Genomic DNA, 20,857 nt, shown 5'->3' with positions numbered 1-20,857 from the left:
TTCCCGCTCAGTTTTTTTCTTGTACGCGGTTTTTCCCTGTTCGCTTTGCTGGCCCAGGAAAGAGAGTCTAAACGATTGTATTTATATTTCCTTTTCTTTATATCATTATTCGTTCTTTTAAAAAAAAAAAAAAGGAAAAGAGAACCCAGTATTTTTTCTTAGTTTTTGGCACTTTTTTGATGTGGCCGGGTTTTTCCCCTTTTGTGCCCTTTACTATTTTGGCACGATTGCGTCATTTAATTTTGCCGAAGCCGTTTTCCTTCCATGTCATCGAAGACACCCAGCGGCTTCAAACGTTGTACTCAGTGCAACCGGACCATCTCAGGTACCAATACCCACTCTTGGTGTATCCAGTGCCTTGGGCCTGACCATAGCCCTGCCACTTGCAGTCTGTTTCGCATGAAGAAACAGACCCAAGTGTCTCGAAGCCCAATGAGAGAAGCTTTTTGGTGCTCAGTCCGGTCCGAGGGACGCATCGACATTGGGAGCGATGGTAATGGCTATGGAATGACCAACTCATGCTGGGAGCAGTGAGGCATCAAGTGGGTCACCACCTGTCTCGAGGCCTCCCCGGGCGTCAAGCGAAGGCGAAGAAGCATAGTCATCGTTCTCCTTCGACACACGGTGCCGGGAGCTCCGGGGCGTCGAGGAATTCGGCACCCGAGAAGCGTCGGGGCGAAAGGATCGCTCTCCCTCTGTTCAGGAGGTGCCGATTCGTTGGTCTTCTGGCAGCCTGGTACCTGCTCCCGAGCCTCGACAGATTCTGCCACCGGTTCCTGTACCGACCCTGCAGCCTTGTCCGATGGCAGCTCTCGATGAGCGCATCAGGGCCCTGCTTCCAGAGCTTCTGGAAGGGTTACTGCGCTAGTCTGCTTCAGTGTCGGGGTGCTTGCGTCTTCCGTACCGTCTGCTGCAGCAGTATCTGGCCCTTAGCCTGTGGTGAGGTCCCTGACCTCGGTGCCAGCTGCCACCCAGGTTGACTCTCCTTCAACGTCAGTGGAGGAAGCTTCACCAGAGTCCAGGCAGGCGTCGACTTCTCGGCATCGCCATCGAGGACATCGTTCCTCGGCGTCGAGGCAGGCTCAGTTTTGGACTGCTCTGAGGGGTGTTTTGTCCGATACTGAAGATGAGCGTTTGTAGGAGGAAGAGTAGGATCCCAGGTACTTTTCTTCTGACGAATCCTATGGGATTTCTTCTGAACCTTCCCCTCCACTGGAAAGGACACTTTCTCCACCGGAGAGTCTATCCTTCACCTCCTTTGTCCGGGAAATGGCTGCAGCTATTCCCTTCCCTATGGAGGTTGAGGATGAGCCCAGGGCTGAGATGCTCGAGGTCCTGGATTATGCTTCCCCGCCTAGAGAGGCTGCAACGGCTCCTTTGCATAATGTACTGAAGGAAGTCCTTATGCGAAACTGGTAGTTCCCTCTGTCTAATCCCATGATCCCGAAAAAGACTGAATCCCAATATCGGATCCACTAGGAGCATGGATTGATGAGGTGTCAGCTACCTCACAATTCCATGGTGGTGGACTCCGCTCTCAAAAGAGCCAAGAGTACTAGGGACTATGCCCCCAGGCAGAGAATCTACAACCTTGGACTCTTTTGGGAGGAAGGCGTATCAGGCCGCTATGCTCGCTGCCAAAATCCAAACATACCAGCTCTTCACGAGCATCCACTTGCGGAACTTGGTGAGGCAGCTGTCTAGCTTGGTTGATGCACTCCCTCTGGAGCAGGCCGAGCCTTTTCACCAGGTGGTCAGGCAGCAGAAGGCGTGTCAGATTCCTGGCCAGGGGTATGTTCGACACTTCTGATGTAGCATCCAGGATCGCTGCCCAAGGTATAGTGATGTGCAGACTCTCATGGCTGAGTGTGTCTCACCTGGATCATTCGGTCCAGCAGGAGCAGATGGCGGATGTTCCTTTCCGGGGGGATAACCTTTTTGGTGAGAAAGTAGAGGATCTAGTTGACCAGCTCAAGAAGCACAATGATGCTATGGATTCTCTCTCCCGCCAGGCGTCTTCTGCTAATACCTCCTCATCTAGGAGGTTTTTTGGAGGGAAGAGGAGTGCTCCCTATTTTAATGCTAGGCGTAGGTACACTCCTGCTTCTCGGCAGCCTGTCCAGGCTTAGTCCCAGCACTCTCGTTCTCGTCAACAGCGTGCGCCTAAGGCATCTGCAGCTCCCCAGCAAAAGCAAGGGATGGACTTTTGACTGGCTCCAGTTCAGCATAGCCTCAGTAAAAGTGTTTGTGCTGGACGACTTGCCGGTGGGAGGGAGGTTGATATTTTTTCACCAAAGGTGGCCTCTCATAACCTCCGACCGGTAGGTTCTTCAAATAGTCCGGTCAGGATACACCCTCAATCTGGAGTCCAAACCTCCAAATTGTCCACCGGGAGCTCATTCTTACAGTTCCCAACACGAACAGGTACTTGCAGAGGAACTCTCCGCCCTTCTGAAGGCCCAAGCGGTCAAACCTGTTCCACCAGGGGAAGAAGGGCTGGGATTCTATTCCAGGTACTTCCTTGTGCAAAAGAAAATGGGGGACGCGTCCCATCATAGACCTAAGGACCCTGAACAAATTTCTTGTCCGAGAAAAGTTCAGGATGGTTTCCCTAGGCACCCTTCTTCCCATGATTCAGGAAAAAGATTGGCTATGCTCTCTGGACTTAAAGGATGCTTACTGTAACAGGGGGTTAGGGGTTAAATAAAATATAAATTAAATACTTACCTGGGAGGCTCTGGAGGGTCCGGGAGCTGCTCCAGGGTGAGTGAACTGTGGCAGCTTTGGGGCCACGGTGAGGCTGCCAGGAGCGGCGGTTGTTTTTTTTTATCCTTGGATTTGGGGCCGAGGGGAACGCTGCTTGAGGCAGCATTTTCATTTCCTGACTCCCGGGGACGATTCGGCAAGTCCCCGGGAGTGAAGATGCTTCCGGTGGGGTTTTGTAACCGGGGGACGGTTGGGCACGTCCCCGGTGTGAAAGGAATGCTTCGCGCCGTTTCGGGGCCGAATGGGGCCGGTGTTGGCTTTGGCGCTAGGCGCTAAAGTGAAGAGAAGCAGCGAGGGAAGTGGACGTCGGGCCCATTTTCCGGGCTGAAGAGGTGCGCTGCAGAAGGCAGCGATGCCAGTTTTTTTTAGAAGATGGCCGGTGAGGGGAAGAAGTCGGCGGGCGCGTGCATGAGGCGGCGCGCCTCATGCACGAACCGGCAACGCGCGTTTGTCCGACTAGGCCGAAGCCGGGGATTAAATTTTGGCCCGGCCACGGAGGTTTTTTTGTTTTTCCTCCGTTTTTGAGGAGAGATCACCGGGACCTGGAATTTTGGTGGTCATCATGTGTGGGGGACTTAAGGATACAGGTAAGGGGGTATTTAGCCCCAAATTTTATTTTTTATATTGTTTAAAATGTGGTAATAGGTGTAGAGGGGCGTAGATTCTGAACGGTTTAACGGATTTAAATTCTGTTTGCAGATTTGTGTTCAGGGGGGTTAGTTTAGGTAAATTAGGGGGGGTGTAATTTTAAAATTGGGGTTTACGGGGTTAATTTAATAGGGGGACATTTTGGGGTGCTTCGGGGGGTTTAAATGGTCCGATTTTAATAATTTCGACATATTATGTCCGGGAAGGGGTCTTCTAATTTTTGGATAGGTTTTTGGGGAGTTTTGGGTTTTCGGAGGAGTGTTATGGGGTAATGTTTGATTGTGGGGTAAGGAAAGGGTTAATTTGAATTCTAAAAATATAGGGATAATGGGGGAATTTATATTAGGCGGCATGGAAATTTTGAAGTTAATTGGGAAGAGTTTAGGGGTAAAAATTGGGGAAAATATAAATTTTTAATGATTCTTAATGGGGAAACAGTTGATTAAAATGGAGAATGGAATGTTTGGTAGGGGTTCCATGATGGACAGGTGGAGGAATTCCAAATCAAGTAGAGCACCTGATTGGTTGCCTGGACGGCGGAATGTCCAGGGAAGCTCCGTTGTCTAGGCAACGGCCGAGTGGGCAGTTAGTCAGAGAGCTTCTGAACACAGAGGGAGAAGGGTGTGTGTGAAATAGCTGTGCGAAGTGAAGGCCTACAAAGTATGGAAATTGTGTAAATGACAAAGTTTAGTGAAAAAGTGAGTTTTATGGTGAAATGAAAGTGATTGAGAGGAAAACAATAAAAATTTTATGTATGAAAATTGAAATGAAAGTTGAGATAGGGGTTAAGTCTTGAGTGACTGGGGAGTGTACATGGGAAATTGAGAAGAGCTGTAAAGAAGAGTGGAGCTCTCTGTGAGACTAGGGAAAAAGTCAATTAGCATAGGAAATTTAGTCTAGGGTATTTGATTAATTTATTTTTATTATCTAGACTGGCCAGTGTATAATGTAAACCCTTCAATTAGGTATACAGAGAAAAAGTCAAGGAGTGAGGGTTTTCTCTTCAGTTATTTTGTTAAGGATAAGTGTAGGTGAAAGAAGAAGGTCTTGAAAGAAAATACTCGACCCTAAGAATACTGAACATATCAAGGGCCCCAACGTTTCAAGAAAGGTCAAAGAGCCAGCCAAGAACAAAGAAGACAACAGAGTGTGGTAAAGAAATTAAAGGAAAAGAGATAAAAAGAAAATAAACTTAAACATACTTACCGTTATGTTGTATAGAGTGTAGTCCAGGACCTGAAAAACAAAAGTGAAGAAAAGTATCAATTCTTTGAGAAAAGAGAAAGTGAAATAGAATTGCAAATAGATAAGAGACAAAGGAGAAACAAACGTTTGAATACTTATCTGATGTTTATAAAATGATGTTTTGTAACGAATAGAAGAGACGATAACCTAGAAAATAGAAATTAAAGTAGTTATTTTAGGAATATCAAACCTATAAATGGCAAGTGACCGACTCACCTGCAAATGCGCAGTAGAGACTTCTCTCTCTGTCCCGCCCCCACGTCAAGACGTGATGACGGAACAGAGAGGGAAACTCTGCGCAGTCACTGCCACACAGACGTCGACGCTGCCGCTAATGGTACCGCTCCCCCCCCCCCCCCCCCCGGAGGTCGCCGCTGCCGCTCCCCCCCTGCAGGTCGCCGCTGCCGCCCCCCCCCCAAGGTCGCAGCCAACCCCCTCCACCAGGCCAGGCCCTCTCTTCTACATTTAACTTACAGCGCCGAAACCGCAGGCAGATCAGCTCCCGTCGGCCTTCCTTCCCAGCCTGTGTGCCCCGCCCTCGCTGACGTTACGTCACACGAGGGCGGGACACAGGCAGAGAAGGAAGGCCGACGGAGCTGATCTGCCTGCGGTTTCGGTGCTGCAAGTTAAATGTAGAACAGAGGGCCCGGGTGGAGGGGGCCGGTGGCGATCTCGGGGGGGGGGGGGGGACGGTAGCGGCGACCTCGGGGGGAGGGGCGATAGCAGCGACCTCGGGGGGGAGGGGAAGGCAGGAGAAATGCTCAGAAGGAGGAGGGGGGCCTTGCAGCTGGCTGGGAGGGACGGAGGGGGGTGCCCTTGGAGCTGGGAGGGAATCGGGCCTTGGAGCTGGGTGGAGGGGGCCGGTGGCGGCGACAACAGCGACCTCGGGGGGGGGGGGGAAGGCAGGAGAAATGCTCAGAAGGAGGAGGGGGGCCTTGGAGCTGCGAGGGAGGGGAGGGACGGAGGGGAGCCTTGGAGCTGGCTTGGACGGGGGGCCTTGGAGCTGGGAGGGGAGGGAATGGGGCCTTGGAGCTAGGAGGGAGGGAGAGACTGGGGGCCTTGAAGCTGGCAGGGAAGGAGGGAGGATGCTGGACATGGGAAGTCAGAAGTAGGGGGGGCTTGGAGCTGGGAGGGATGTACAGAGGGGGGCCTTGCAGCTGACTGGGAGGGACGGAGGGGGGTGCCCTTGGAGCTGGGAGGGAATCGGGCCTTGGAGCTGGGTGGAGGGGGCCGGTGGCGGCGACAACAGTGACCTCGGGGGGGGGGAGGGGAAGGCAGGAGAAATGCTCAGAAGGAGGAGGGGGGCCTTGGAGCTGCGAGGGAGGGGAGGGACGGAGGGGGGCCTTGGAGCTGGCTTGGACGGGGGGCCTTGGAGCTGGGAGGGGAGGGAATGGGGCCTTGGAGCTAGGAGGGAGGGAGAGACTGGGGGCCTTGAAGCTGGCAGGGAAGGAGGGAGGATGCTGGACATGGGAGGTCAGAAGTAGGGGGGGCTTGGAGCTGGGAGGGATGTACAGAGGGGGGCCTTGCAGCTGGCTGGGAGGGATGGAGGGGGGCCCTTGGAGCTGGGAGGGAATCGGGCCTTGGAGCTGGGAGGGAGGGGCCAGTGGCGACCTCGGGGGGGGGGGGGAGCGGTAGCGGCGACAGCAGCGACCTCAGGGGGGGGGAGGGGAAGGCAGGATAAATGCTCAGAAGGAGGAGGGGGGCCTTGGAGCTGCGAGGGAGGGAGGGGAGGGACGGAGGGCCTTGGAGCTGGGAGGGGAGGGAATGGGGCATTGGAGCTAAGGAGGGAGGGAGAGACTGGGGGCCTTGAAGCTGGCAGGGAAGGAGGGAGGATGCTGGACATGGGAGGTCAGAAGTAGGGGGGCCTTGGAGCTGGGAGGGATGTACAGAGGGGGGCCTTGCAGCTGGCTGGGAGGGACGGAGGGGGGGCCCTTGGAGCTGGGAGGGAATCGGGCCTTGGAGCTGGGAGGGAGGGAAGGAGGAAGGGCGGGGAGCCGAGGGGAGGGAGGGAGGGAGTTATACATCAAAATACAGCATACCAATACTTGCCCGTTTTAACGGGCTTAACGGCTAGTATATATATATTTGTTTATCTGACAAATAAATTGTTAAATATTAAAGTTTATTGAGGGCTGGTTGTTTGGTTTAGAAATTGTTGTACCTTATATTTTCCCTTGTTCTATCCTTATTTCCCTAAATTACCTCTTTTCCTATAATCTTTCCTATATTTTGGTGTGGACGCCGTCCTTTGGGAGTCAGACAGCCCGGATACAGGTCACCGACTACAGTTCGAGAGAAATTTTATTTGGAAATTGGGCGTGGTCTGCTCCTGAGGGGCGGAGTCCATGACATTACACACATATCTCGATACTTCCAGTTCACAGGAAGTATCTTCGATTTAGACTGGGAACACAGCACTTTCAGTACAGTGACTGCCTTTTGGCCTGGCGTCTGTGCCCAGAGTATTTACCAAATGCCTAGCTGTAGTTGCAGCATCGCTACGCAGACTAGGAGTGCATGTGTTTCCTTATCTCGACAATTGCCTGGTGAAGAGCACCTGGGAGGAGGGTACTCTGGAGTGCATGCGAATGACTATTCGGGTGCTAGAGCTACTGGGGTTCGTCATAAATTATCCCAAGTCCCATCTCACCCCAGTCCAAACATTGGAATTCATTGGAGCTCTGTTGAACACTCAAACAGCTCATCTTCCCGAGACAAGGGCGGACAACCTGATGCCCATGATTTGAGCGTCTTACCAGGTCACGGCTTGGCAGATGTTGGGACTTCTGGGGCACATGGCCTCCACAGTTCATGTCATGCCCATGGCACGTCTACATATGAGATCAGCTCAGTGGACCCTAGCTTCCCAGTGGTTTCACGCTGTGGGGGATCTAGAGGATGTAATCCAACTGTCCACCGGCTTTCAGAATTCTCTTCACTGGTGCACGATTCGATCCAATTTGACCATGGGATGACCATTCCAAGTTCCTCAGCCACGAAAAGTGCTGACGGATGCATCTCTCCTGGGGTAGGGAGCTCATGTAGATGGGCTCCACACTCAGGGAGCCTGGTTCTTTCAGGAAAGAAGTCTGCAGATCAACCTCATGGAATTAAGAGTGATCTTAAACGCTCTAAAGGCTTTCAGAGATCGGCTGTCCAACCAAGTAATCTTAATTCAGACAGAAAATCAGGTTGCCATGTTTTACACCAACAAGCAGGGTGGCATCGGATCTCGCCTTCTGTGTCAGGAAGCCGTCCAGATGTGGCTTTGGGCTCGCCGTCACGGCATGTTTCTCCAAGCCACTTATCTGGCAGGCGTAAACAGTCTGGCCGACAGGTTGAGCAGGATAATGCAACCTCACGAGTGGTCACTGAACATGGGCGTAGTCCGCAAGATCTTCCGAGCGTGGGGCACCCCCTCGGTGGATCTTTTTGCCATTCAGATCACAAGGTCCCTTAGTTCTGCTCCAGGCTTCAGGCCCACGACAGACTAGCGTCAGATGCTTTTCTCCTGCATTGGGGGGCAGGCCTTCTGTATGCATATCTTCCCATACCTCTAGTAGGGAAGACTTTGCTGAAACTCAAGCAAGATTGAGGAACCATGATCCTGATTGCACCCTTCTGGCCGCATCAGATTTGGTTCCCTCTTCTTCTGGAGTTGTCCTCCGAAGAACCGTGGAGATTGGACTGTTTTCCAGCCCTCATCACGCAGAACGAGGGGTCGCTTCTGCATCCCAACCTCCAGTCTCTGGCTCTCACAGCCTGGATGTTGAAAGCTTAGAATTCGCCTCCTTGGGTCTTTCAGAGGGTGTCTCTCTCGCTTGCTTCCTGGAAAGATTCCATGAAGAGGAGTTACTCTTTCAAATGGAGGAGGTTTGCCGTCTGGTGTGACAGCAAGGCCCTAGATCCTCTTTCTTGTCATACACAGACCCTGCTTGAATACCTTCTACACTTGTCAGAGTCCGGTCTCAAGACAACTCTGTAAGAGTTCACCTTAGTGCGATTAGTGCTTATCGCCGTGTAGAGGGTAAGCCTATCTCTGGACAGCCTTTAGTTCGCTTCATGAGAGGTTTGCTTTTGTCAAATCTCCACCAGTGTCATGGGATCTCAACGTCGTTCTCACCCAGCTGATGAAAACTCCTTTTGAGCCACTGAATTCCTGCCATCTGAAGTACTTGACCTGGAAGGTCATTTTCTTGGTGGCTGTTACTTCAGCTCGTAGAGTCAGTGAGCTTCAGGCCTTGGTAGTGCATGCACCTTATACTAAGTTTCATCACAACAGAGTAGTCCTCCGCACGCACCCTAAGTTCCTGCCAAAGGTGGTGTCGGAGTTCCATCTGAACTAGTCAATTGTCTTGCCAACTTTCTTTCCCCGTCCTCATACCCGCCCTGGCGAAAGCAGTTTCCACACCTTGGACTGCAAGAGAGCATTGGCCTTTTACATGGAGCGGACAAAGCCCTTCAGACAGTCCGCCCAGTTGTTTTTCTTTTGATCCCAACAGGAGGGGAGTCGCCATCGTAAAACGCACAATCTCCGATTGGCTAGCAGATTGCATTTCCTTCACTTATGCCCAAGCTGGGCTGTCTATGGAGGGCCATGTCACGGCTCATAATGTTAGAGCCATGGGCTGCGTCAGTGGCTCACTTGAAGTCAGCCTCCATTGAAGAGATTTGCAAGGCTGCAACATGGTCATCAGTCTACACATTCCTATCTCACTACTGCCTTCAGCAGGATACCCGACGCGACAGTCGGTTTGGGCAGTCGGTGCTGCAGAATCTGTTTGGGATTTAGAATCCAACTCCACCCCCTAGACCCATTTTTGTTCTGTTCCAGGATGCACTCTCAGTTAGTTGTTTGTGGTTTCAGGTCATTCTCTGTTATGTCCTCGCTGTTGCGAAGCCCAATTGACCAATGTTCATTGTTTTGAGTGAGCCTAGTTGTTAGCTTGTCCTTGAAGAAAGCGAAGGTATATACATACCTGTAGCAGGTATTCTCAGAGGACAGCAGGCTGATTGTTCTCACAAACCCGTCCACCTCCCCTTTGGAGTTATTATTTGCTGTTTGATTAAACTGAGTGGGAACGCTCACGCGACGGGCGGGAAGTCGTTCGCGTGCTAGAAGGCTCTGTCAAAACTTTTTAAATTTTGCTGTAGAAAAATTTGCTGTTTCCTGGGCCACAGTGGACGCTGACCCACATGTGAGAACAATCAGCCTGCTGTCCTCGGAGAATATCTGCTACAGGTATGTATCTTTGCTTTCTTTGCTCTTGGAGAGAATAGTCAAAAACATTAGGAGTTGAATTAGATAATTTAACTATGGAAAAACAAGTATCCTCCATTCTTAAGAAATCTTATTTGATTCTTAGGAAACTGAGAGCATTAAGAAATATTTCTCTTTAGAAACTATACTTGACCAGTCACTTGTTCAATCCAGATTTGATTACTGCAACCTTGCTCTTATTGGATGCTCTAAAGATTCTATCAGCCATTTACAGATCATGCAAATTATGGCTGTCAGACTAATCTTTGGTCTGAAGCGGTATGATTCAGACAAAAATTACTATTCCAAACTGCACTGGTTACCTGTTGTGAAACGCATATGTTTTAAGGTGTACGTGACTGTGTTTACAATTTTATCCGGTAACGCTCCTTTTTCACTTGACTGAATTAGTTTCATTATTGCATAGTATGATTATTAGAAGTGAAGGCCTCTTCATTTTCCATGTGTTAGCAAGTTAAAATCAATTAAACATCTTTCTTGCTCCCTTCAGTATCAAATGCCAAAGCTTTGGAATGTGTACCTTCATTCTTAGGACACAGTCAACATTATTTTTCCGAAAATTATTAAAAGCATTTTTCTTTATTCAGGATGATGCCTAGATGTAGATTGTTGAATTATTAGATATTAATATATTTTTTTTTTTTAAGTGCAGCTTATTTGTAATAATGTTCATAGCTTGAATGTATTTCCTGGATATATTGCATCTGGCTTCTTGTTAATGTTATCCACCTATACCTGAAGAAGTGTTTGCGGGCTACAGGACATGATATAGCATAGCATGCTGTTACAGATTAATTTTGGTATTTGGTTCTATCCGACTTTCCCTGTTTCTTATCCTAGGACCAGCGGCAAACAGAAGCTATCCAGCTGCTGCAAGCTCAGCTCACCAATATGACACATCTGGTTTCCAATCTCTCTGCAACTGTAACAGAACTGAAGCAAGAGGTACTTTACATCTTATGCTATGATGAGGTTTGAGGTGGAAAGTATTCTGATGGGATAAATGAGAAGTACTGATTTTGTAGCACTTGATTGTATCAGTAAAATTCATCCAAGAGGAATCCACCCGAGATATTGAGGCTTTTTAGAGGTACTGTTTGTAATATCCTCTCCTTCCCCCAGAAAATCTGCCTCAGTTCAGAACAGCCACACAGAGCCACAATTAACCATCCAAACCATTTCTTCGGTCTTTGTGCCATCACCTACCATGTTGCTTGTTTTTTTAAATCATTCATGTGTCCAGGTTTTGAGCTACTTGTGTGTTCTGAAGTAACTGTTTCCCACTTTGTTTAGCCAGTTTTTCTGCTACTGCTTATTTCTATAGCACTACTAGACATATGCAGCGTTTGTACACTAAACATGCCCTTCAGTTTTCTTCTTTGTTGCTCTAATTCTTTAAAAGAGATTGACTTCTGCAAATTGTTTTGCTGCTTTCCCTTCTGTTCTCATGAAGTTCTTTGTTCTTCTGTTCAAATATAAGGATGGAGACGCTAGTCATTTTTTGCTTTCATACTTACAACTCCCAGTACTGAAAAAGTGCTTAAAAGTATGCCTGGAGACCTATTGTGGCAGCTCTGTGTGCAATCTTTTTCCATTCTGAGCTCTTGGATTATACCAGCTGTGCATACACTATTTCTTGTAGATTACCTGATGGCCATCCTTGTTTTTATACCCAGTTTTTCATAATCTTTATGGGTCTAATGTGCAATTCCAAAGCTTTGAGAGCACAGCAGTGGCATAGCCAGATGTGACATTTTGGGTGGGTCCAAAGCTAATATGGGTGGGCACTATCCATCCCTCCCCGTATCCAGATATCAGCCCTTCCTTACTTCCCATCCATCCATTCCCATAACCTGGCATCAGCCCTTTCCTTCCTACTCCCCCCCCCCCCATTCCATCTCCATAGCATCAGCCCTTCCTCACCATCCATCCCTTAACTAGTCATCAGCCCTACCCTATCCCCTCACCCTTCCTTGTAGCCTAGCGTACCCCCTACCTCCCCCCATAGTCTGGCATCCCCCTCCTCCCATTCTGAAGCACACCAACATTAAATATAAAACCTTTTGTTTGTTTTTTTAAAGTCTGCTCTGTAGAGACCAACCCCAGCTAGAAACCAGTCTACATTAAATATAAAACTTTTTTTTTTAACTTAGTAACCTGGGCACTGAAGAGCATCCCTACCTAAAAACCCACACCAACTTGAAAAATATACCTTTTTTTTTTTTTTAAATGATTTTAACCTGGGCACTGAGCCCACCCCCACCCAGAAACCCACCAACAATAAATGTTGGTGGGTTTCTGGGTGGGGGTGGGCTCTTCACTGCCTAGGGGGAAAAGTGGTATATTTAATGATTACATAAATATACCCCCCCCCCCCCCAGGCAATGAAGAGCCCACCACCAGCATTACACTGTACATATTAAAAAAAAAAATATATATATATATATATATATATAATATTTGTTTTATCTGGTAGCTGGGCTTGAGTTTTCCAAATCTGTATGCAAGTAGTAGCAGATGCAAATTCAGAGAGCACTGCAGTGTGCTCTGTGTACTGGCTGTTGTGCCTGTTTGGGGCCATGGGCTGATGCAGAAATATTGGGGGCTCAACTGAAGGTAGATTGAGCAAGAGACAAGGCGCGGGCCCACTGTAACCTACTGCTGGAAGCCTGGGCCCTGCAGCACTAGCAGCAGATTTTCTGGGGGGGGGGGGGGGAGGGCAATGAAAGGCATGCACACAGAGTGAAACTGATGGACATAAAGCAGTGACTAGCAGCAGCACAGCACCAGAGGGAACCGCCATTCTCGACCTGGACCCTCACAAAAGTTGGGTTACTGCAGGTAGGAGGAGATGCTGCTGACTGCCTAAACGCACATGGCTAAGCCACGGCATACTAAAAGACTGCACTTCTTCAGCGCAGCTCCAAGGAGGTTTGATTGAGAGCTGGAGATGGCATGATGTCAAAATGTTGAAGCCACTTAGGTCAGTCTGTTTCCCCTTCCCTGTGCAGCCATCATTCTGCATACACTCATAACAAACCTATGAGCTGCTGCATCCACATTGTCATTCTTGGCACATTGTTGGTAGCATTTTTATTTAATCTCTTATTTCAAACGTGCCAACTTGGGCAGCATATGGATATACACAGAGAAAGTATAATAATGTAATAACATTTCATAAGTAGAGTAGTAAATTGTTATAAATCATAATCAGTGTTTTGGAAGGACTGGTTATAGGGACACCCTAACGTATTATATTCGTGCAGAGATTTTCTTTTTTCCTCCTGGTAAAGGGCCACTAAAACAGACATCATGTTATAAGAATCAATTCTCAACATTTAGAGTTTCTATTTACTTATTTATGGCATTTATGTCCCACATTAATCACGAATTAGGTTGAAACCTGGGACCATTAAAAATCTTTTTTTTTTTTTTTTTAATCCTGTGCCTAGTTCAAAAGGGAAAGATGGTTTGTGGGGACTTGCTCCACACACATGGGCCCTCAATACCAGGGTTGTAAAAATCTCTTCCAAAAAAGGGGAGTCCCACAGGTGAACCTGTTTGCATCCTCAGACAATGCAAAATGCCCATTTTTTTGCTTTGTTTGGCAAGGAACTTCTTGTCTGGCGAGGGACTCATTGGACACATCATGAAGCCAGCATCTTTTCTGTGCCTTTCCTCCATGTCCTCTCATATCCAGAGTGCTGTAAAAGGTACAAGATTCAGCCGAAATCATCTTGATAGCTCCATGCTGGCCAAGACAACTGTGGTACTCTCGCCTCCTATCATTGCAGACGAATACTCGAATCTCGCTAGGGACTCATCCCAAGCTATTGACACAGCAACCGGGTCAGTTATTGCACCCCAATCTTCTCAGCCTATCCCTCAGTGTGGAGATTGAGTGGCTTATTGTAGATACTCTTCTCTTTTCTCAAGAAGTTAAGTCTGTTTTATTAGCATCAAGATGCCCAAGTACCATCAAGTCTTATCAGTCAGTGGACTCTCTTTGCTACTTGGTCTATACAGCGGATTGAAGATCCCTTCGCTTGTCCTTTCATATCTGCTCCATCTTTTAGAGTCGGACCTCAAGATTACATCAGTACAAATGCACCTCTCAACCATTTCTGCTTACGTGATGGATTTCTACTCCCTAAGTGCATCACTTTGCATTTCTTGGCAATTAAAATTCAATGCAAAGAAATGCAAAGTGATGCACTTAGGGAGTAGAAATCCACGGGAGACGTATGTGTTAGGTGCTGAGAGTCTGATATGTACAGATGGGGAGAGGGATCTTGGGGTGATAGTATCTGAGGATCTGAAGGCAACGAAACAGTGTGACAAGGTGGTGGCCGTAGCCAGAAGGTTGTTAGGCTGTATAGACAGAGGTGTGACCAGCAGAAGAAAGGAGGTGTTGATGCCCCTGTACAAGTCTTTGGTGAGGCCCCACCTGGAGTATTGTGTTCAGTTTTGGAGGTCGTATCTTGCTAAGGATGTAAAAAGAATTGAAGCGGTGCAAAGAAGAGCTACAAAAATGGTATGGGACTTGCGTTACAAAACGTATGAGGAGAGTCTTGCTGACCTGAACATGTATTTTTATTTTATTTTTGTTACATTTGTACTCCGCGCTTTCCCACTCATGGCAGGCTCGATGCGGCTTACATATTGTATACATGTACTTTTTATTTGTACCTGGGGCAATGGAGGGTTAAGTGACTTGCCCAGAGTCACAAGGAGCTGCCTGTGCCTGAAGTGGGAATTGAACTCAGTTCCCCAGGACCAAAGTCCACCACCCTAACCACTAGGCCACTCCTCCACTGGAGGAAAGGAGAAACAGGGGTGATATGATACAGACGTTCAAATATTTGAAAGGTATTAATCCGCAGACGAACCTGTTCCGAGACGGAAAGGCGGTAGAACTAGAGGACCTGAAATGAGGTTGAAGGGGGGACAGTCTCAAGAAAAATGTCAGGAAGTATTTTTTCACGGAGAGAGTGGTGGATACTTGGAATACCCTCCCGCGGGAGGTGGTGGAGATGAAAATGGTAACGGAATTCAAAAATGCGTGGGATAAACATAAAGGAATCCTGTTCAGAAGGAATGGATCCTCAGAAGCTGAGCAGAGATTGGGTGGCAGCACCAGCTGTTGGGAGGTGGGGCTAATGGTTCAGAGGCGGGGCTAGTACTGGGCAGACTTCTATAGTCTGTGCCTGAAAATGGTAGATACAAATCAAGGTCAGGTATACATATAAAGTAGCACATATGAGTTTATCTTGTTGGGCATACTAGATGGACCGTACAGGTCTTTTTCTGCCGTCACCTACTATGTTACTATGATAAGAGTTAACAATCACACTGTTTCTATTCATCCTACAGCCTCTTGGTTCATAATAAGCCTAATGAATTTATACCCGCTTTTCCGCAGCCCTCTCCCACCACGGGATCTCAGTGTAGTTCTGGATCATTTAATGAATGCACCTTTTGAACTCGTAGGTCTTTCCTTCTTAAAGTATATCACATGGAAAACCATATTTCTCACGTCCATTGCATCAGCACGTTGAGTAAGTGAGCTACAGGCTTTGGTCACGTATCCTACTTTCATACAATTTTTTCCGAATAGGGTAATTCTCTGGACCCATCTGAGATTTCTACCCAAAGTAGCACCTAGCATTGATTTCAATCAATCAATTATTCTACCAACCTTTTTCCCACTTCCACACTCTTCATCAGCAGAAGCCTTTTTTCACACTCTGGACTGTTGCCGTGCATTACTGTATTATCTAACGCACACTGAAGGCAGCCGTAAAATTCTATGCCGTTATTTGTCACTTTCAATCCCAATAACCCTGGTATTCCAGCATCCAAATGGGCTAGATCTCTGTGGGTAGCAGACTGTATTGAATTTTGCTATAAAGAAGCAGGCCTTCTAGTTCCAGGATGCATAACAGCTCATTGACTCAGAGCCACTGCTTCTACAATTGCATGCCTTAAAAATACCTCTTTTGGTCATTTATAAAGTGCAACATGGGCCACACCCGTTTGCCAAGCATTATTGTTTGGATTCCTCCAATGCTCAAGATATGGCATTTGGACATTATGTACTAAAGAACCTTTTTGCATGTTGACTTTACCACCAACCACCCTATTACAACTCAGCTTGGGAATTACCTACAAGTGTGCCTGCATTTCCTGTGCTTGTCTATGGAGAAAGCAAAATTGCTTACCTGTAATAAGGATTCTCTGTAGAGAGCAAGGGAATGCAGCCACACTTTTCCCGCCCTCCTTCCTGCCTTACTCTATGTAGCTATTGGACAAAAACTGAACATTTGGAGGGAGCTGCTTTACGCGTTTGAATACCTGCACATGCTCAGTCAAGCCTTCAAGGTTAATAAGCTAGGGGAGAGTACCGGCATGCAGGCTCAGTCATGAGATTTCACCTACAAGTGTGGCTGCATTCCCCTGCTGTCTACAAAGAATCCCCATTATAGTTAAGCAATTTTGCTGTACTGACATTGGAATTAAGGTAAAAACCAGAGTTGTCTTCATCTATGAAATAGTCTTCAGAGTTGATCATAAGCTGTAAGTGTATGCCTCCTTGATTTTTGTCTCATCACTTTATTCACTTCATTATGTTTAAAGAAAATTATACTTTTTGTTTTCCAGGTGTCTGATCGACAGAGCTTTCTTGTCATTTCTTTGGTTCTCTGCATTATTTTGGGGTTGATAGTTTGTGTACAACACTGCCGAAATATTACTTGGTCCAATAAAGAAAACCTTTTAAAAATTCCCCAAAACAATCACTACCCCAGCCCAAAAAGGTAATGTGGATTCTAAATATTTTCATACCTTGATTTAAAAATTCTTTGAATCTATTGTTTTAAACACATTCTTCCATGCAATGAAATTATTTGTGTTATTTTCTGAGAAATATCTGTTAATTTGCTCTGGTACCATGCTGTTTCAAGGCTATTTATGAGACTTTTATGGTCTGATCCCTGAAAATGGCAAGGATGGATCAAATTTGAGTACGCATATATTATACCATGTTCATATTGTTTGCTTTGAGTGCAGGTGCTGTATATCTCGGTGGGGGAGTGGAAGACATCTGTGGAACTTAGCGAGTAAAATATTAATACTATGAATTGTTGGTTCAGGCATAAATTGATAATGCATGTGGCTATTGGGCAGACTGGATGTACTGTGCAGGTCTTTAATCTGCCATTATGTTATAGTGCTAACTAACAAGGATCCATCCTTTATTTTAGAGACAATGGCCCCACCTCTAGTCCAGAAGAAATCCACCTGGGTGGAGAACTCTAAAATGTCACAAAGTGTAGTGAAAGCAAAAAAGTAGTGGGAAATGGATCACGGACTCCAGAAATGTTTCTGGAGTCCATGATCCATTTCTCACTACGTTTTTGCTCCCACCTCTAGTCTAGCAGCTCCACCAGTACTACTTTGGAGGAAAAAGGTCACCTGGAAAAGAGCATCCATTTTGCTGTGGCAGGAAGTGATCTGTAGCCAGGACCTGCCTTCCAGGTGATGCAGTATCCTCTCACACTAAGGCTTTTTTTCCAGGGATACATGCACCGGAAGGAAGCATTCGGACTTCTTTTGTAGTTGGGCAGCTCAGTCATTTGAGTATAGATAGCTGAATGGCCACTGGGCATGAAAATTACTTGGTAACTTGCCTGCCTCGTGTGAAGATAGCAGACTTCATTTATATAGGAGAGTTCTGGGGAATTGTTGGCTATTGTGGTTCATGTTTGGTGCCATCTTCGACTCCTCCCCCTCCTTCTCTGCACATATTCAACAGATTGCGTTTCTTTTTCTATAATATCAGCAAAAAAATTTGCCCTTTTCTTTCTGAGCACACTACCAGAACCCTCATCCACGCTCTTATCACCTCTCACTTAGACTATTGCAACTTGCTTCTCACAGGTCTCCCACTAAGCCATCTCTCTCCTCTTCAATCTGTTCAAAATTCTGCTGGGGTCGTTATGCTCATATTAGCCCTCTCATCAAGTCACTTCACTGGCTTCCTATCCGTTTCAATATAACAAAACAGTGGGTAAAAAACCAGGAGTTCCAGAGTAAAGATGAACCAAACTTTATTAATCAGTATATTGACTCGACACAACGTTGTGTTTTGGCCAAAGGGCCTACATCAAGAGTCTACAAATAAAAACATATATAATAGTAAATAAAACCTAAAGCATTGATATGAATAAATCCATTTTTTTAAAAATGAACAAACAATTCTGGTTTTTAATGGTCACATTTTGGCTCTAGTTTTAACAGCCATAGCCAGCACTTCCTTATGTATTCAGGCAGTGCCTCACGTTACAGTGGTTTTCCCTTTCTGTTTAGTTACTGTGGTGTGCTTTTTACTATTTTCACAGACCACTACAATACAGACTGTATTTTACAACATTGCTAATTCTGGATCATCATTATCGTTCTCAAGTATTTAGGCTTGTCCTACTCTTTCTCTGGATTGTTTCATTTTGTGTATGTTCATTTTTAAAAAAATGGAAGTATTTATTCATATCAATGTTTTAGGTTTTATTTACTATTATTATGCTTCATGTTATATGAATGCTCTTGCTGTTTTGTTCTTTATATTAGCTTTTCACTTTAAAATCACATCACATTTGCATAGCATTTAAATTTTAAATTTTATATTTGTTATATATATGTTTTAAGCTTTATTTACTTTCAAGATGTTCATGTTTCATGACATGAATGTTCTAGCTGTTTTGTTCTTCATTTTCTCATTTGATATTTGCATAGTTTTCAGATTATATAAGTATTATCATTTGTTTTTAGTGTTATATTCTTTTATATTTTGTTTATATATTGTTTTTATTTGTAGACTCCTGATGGTAGGCCCTTTGGCCGAAACACAATGTTGTGTCGAGTCAGTATACTGATGAATAAAGTTTGGTTCATCTTTACTCTGGAACTCCTGGTTTTTTACCCACTGTTTTGTTATATTATGACTATCCGTGGGATTTCATTGAGTTCTCCACGTTTGTGGATTCTCTACTACTTCCTATCCGTTTCCACATACAATTCAAACTCCTCTTATTGACCTATAAGTGCATTCACTCTGCAGCTCCTCAGTACCTCTCCACTCTCATCTCTCCCTACATTCCTCCCCGGGAACTCCGTTCAGTGGGTAAATCTCTGTTATCTGCACCCTTCTCCACCGTTCCTTTTATCTTGCTGAACCATATGCCTGGAATAGACTTCCTGAGCCGGTACGACAAGCTCCATCTCTGGCCGTCTTCAAATCTAAGCTAAAAGCCCACCTTTTTGATGCTGCTTTTAACTCCTAACCCTTATTCAGTTGTTCAGAACCCTTATTTTATCATCCTCACCTTAATATTCCCTTATCTCTTGTTTGTCCTGTTTGTCTGGCCTAATTAGATTGTAAGCTCTGTCGAGCAGGGACTTGACTTCATGTTCAAGTGTACAGCGCTGCGTACGTCTAGTAGCGCTATAGAAATAAGTAGTAGTATAGAGAATTGATTTTACCCCAGAATTGATATACCACCTTTCTGTAGTTTTTGCATCTACATTCAAAGTGGTTTACAAAGTATACAGGTACTTATTTGTACCTGGGGCAATGGAGGATTAAGTGACTTGAGTGGAGGAGTGGCCTAGTGGTTAGGTTGGTGGACTTTGGTCCTGGGGAACTGAGGAACTGAGTTTGATTCCCGGCACAGGCAGCTCCTTGTGACTCTGGGCAAGTCACTTAACCCTCCATTGCCCCATGTAAGCCGCATTGAGCCTGCCGTGAGTGGGAAAGCGCGGGGTACAAATGTAACAATCAGTGCCTAGAGTCACAAGGAGCTGCAGTGGGAATTGAACCCAGTTCCCCAGGATCAAAATCCTTTGCACTAACCACTAGGCTCTCCACCATACACAGGATAAGAAATTGAAATCCAAGCTTTCAGGATAGCATTCTTAGAAATACTTTGCGTTCCATACATAGGAATCCAGAGAAGTTCCAAAATCTTAATACATGAAAAGAAGGCATTTAGATTTTGTTGGACCTGGGGAACAGTCCAAAGAAATGAGACAAGTGAAATACATTTGTACTTTTGTCCTTATTCTATTTTATTAAAATTAATGCATAAAACTTGACATGTTTCGACACATGCCTGCTGCAGGGGTATGGAAGACAACGTTTTCTTCCATCAAACACACATAAAATCAATAAATATCATATGGGAGAAAAACTGTTACATTTAAATGTGTGTATGTTAATACTTAAACCACATACTCTTTCTATAAAGTGGAGGTGAACATACATATGTATATCAGTGCTATTCAGCTAATCTCTGACTGCATATATTTTCTGCAGCCAACAAGTTTGCTGTACAAAATTTATCCAGTTAGTGCATAGGTGTTTTCAAATATAAGGATTTTTCTTGTTGGCATTTTAATTTCTCAGTCCGCTGAGCACAAGAGGAGCTATGATGTGCAGGCAGTACCACCCTTTCGAGCTGTCAATACTTATGAAAACAGGGTACTCTCTAGGGTTATTGCACAGATATCGGTTTCAAGGAGTTGGTGCTGCTGACAGCTCAGATTTTCTCTGCCTCCACAGATTACTTAATTAAAATCTACAAAGCAGAAAAATACTCATTCCCACCATTCGCTCCTGAGGTAGTCATAACCTCACTCTTCACACACATACACGGTAGCTCTCCTAACCTTACTTCATGTTCCCTGTGCGCACAATCAGGTTCTCCATATTTCCAGCCAGCCAGTCCTTTCCCACCTTAATCTTCACCTCAGTTCCTGAAGTACAGCCTTTTGAAACAGTTGATGCCTTCTGGCACGGCTCTTAGTGAAGTTAGACCGTGTGTATCTGTTCTTTCATGCTGGTCCGTCAGTCTCACAAGAGTC

General features: G+C 46.1%; 1 protein-coding gene across 5 annotated transcripts in view; it reads left to right on the top strand.

Moving 5' to 3' along the window:
- Positions 1-20,857, top strand: part of SUCO (SUN domain containing ossification factor) — a 256,708-nt gene that overhangs the window by 218,150 nt on the left and 17,701 nt on the right. For all 5 annotated transcript variants that reach the window (XM_030208502.1, XM_030208500.1, XM_030208501.1 and 2 more), the window contains 2 exons: positions 10,781-10,885; positions 16,601-16,755. In XM_030208502.1, the coding sequence (XP_030064362.1) occupies positions 10,781-10,885; positions 16,601-16,755 (260 nt within the window). The remainder of the gene's footprint in view (positions 1-10,780; positions 10,886-16,600; positions 16,756-20,857) is intronic.

The sequence above is a fragment of the Microcaecilia unicolor genome, chromosome 6 (genome assembly GCF_901765095.1).
Source record: "Microcaecilia unicolor chromosome 6, aMicUni1.1, whole genome shotgun sequence".
In the NCBI taxonomy this organism is placed as follows: domain Eukaryota; kingdom Metazoa; phylum Chordata; class Amphibia; order Gymnophiona; family Siphonopidae; genus Microcaecilia; species Microcaecilia unicolor.
The sequence above is the reverse complement of the archived record's forward strand: the minus strand, read 5'-3'. Positions and strand labels throughout refer to the sequence as shown.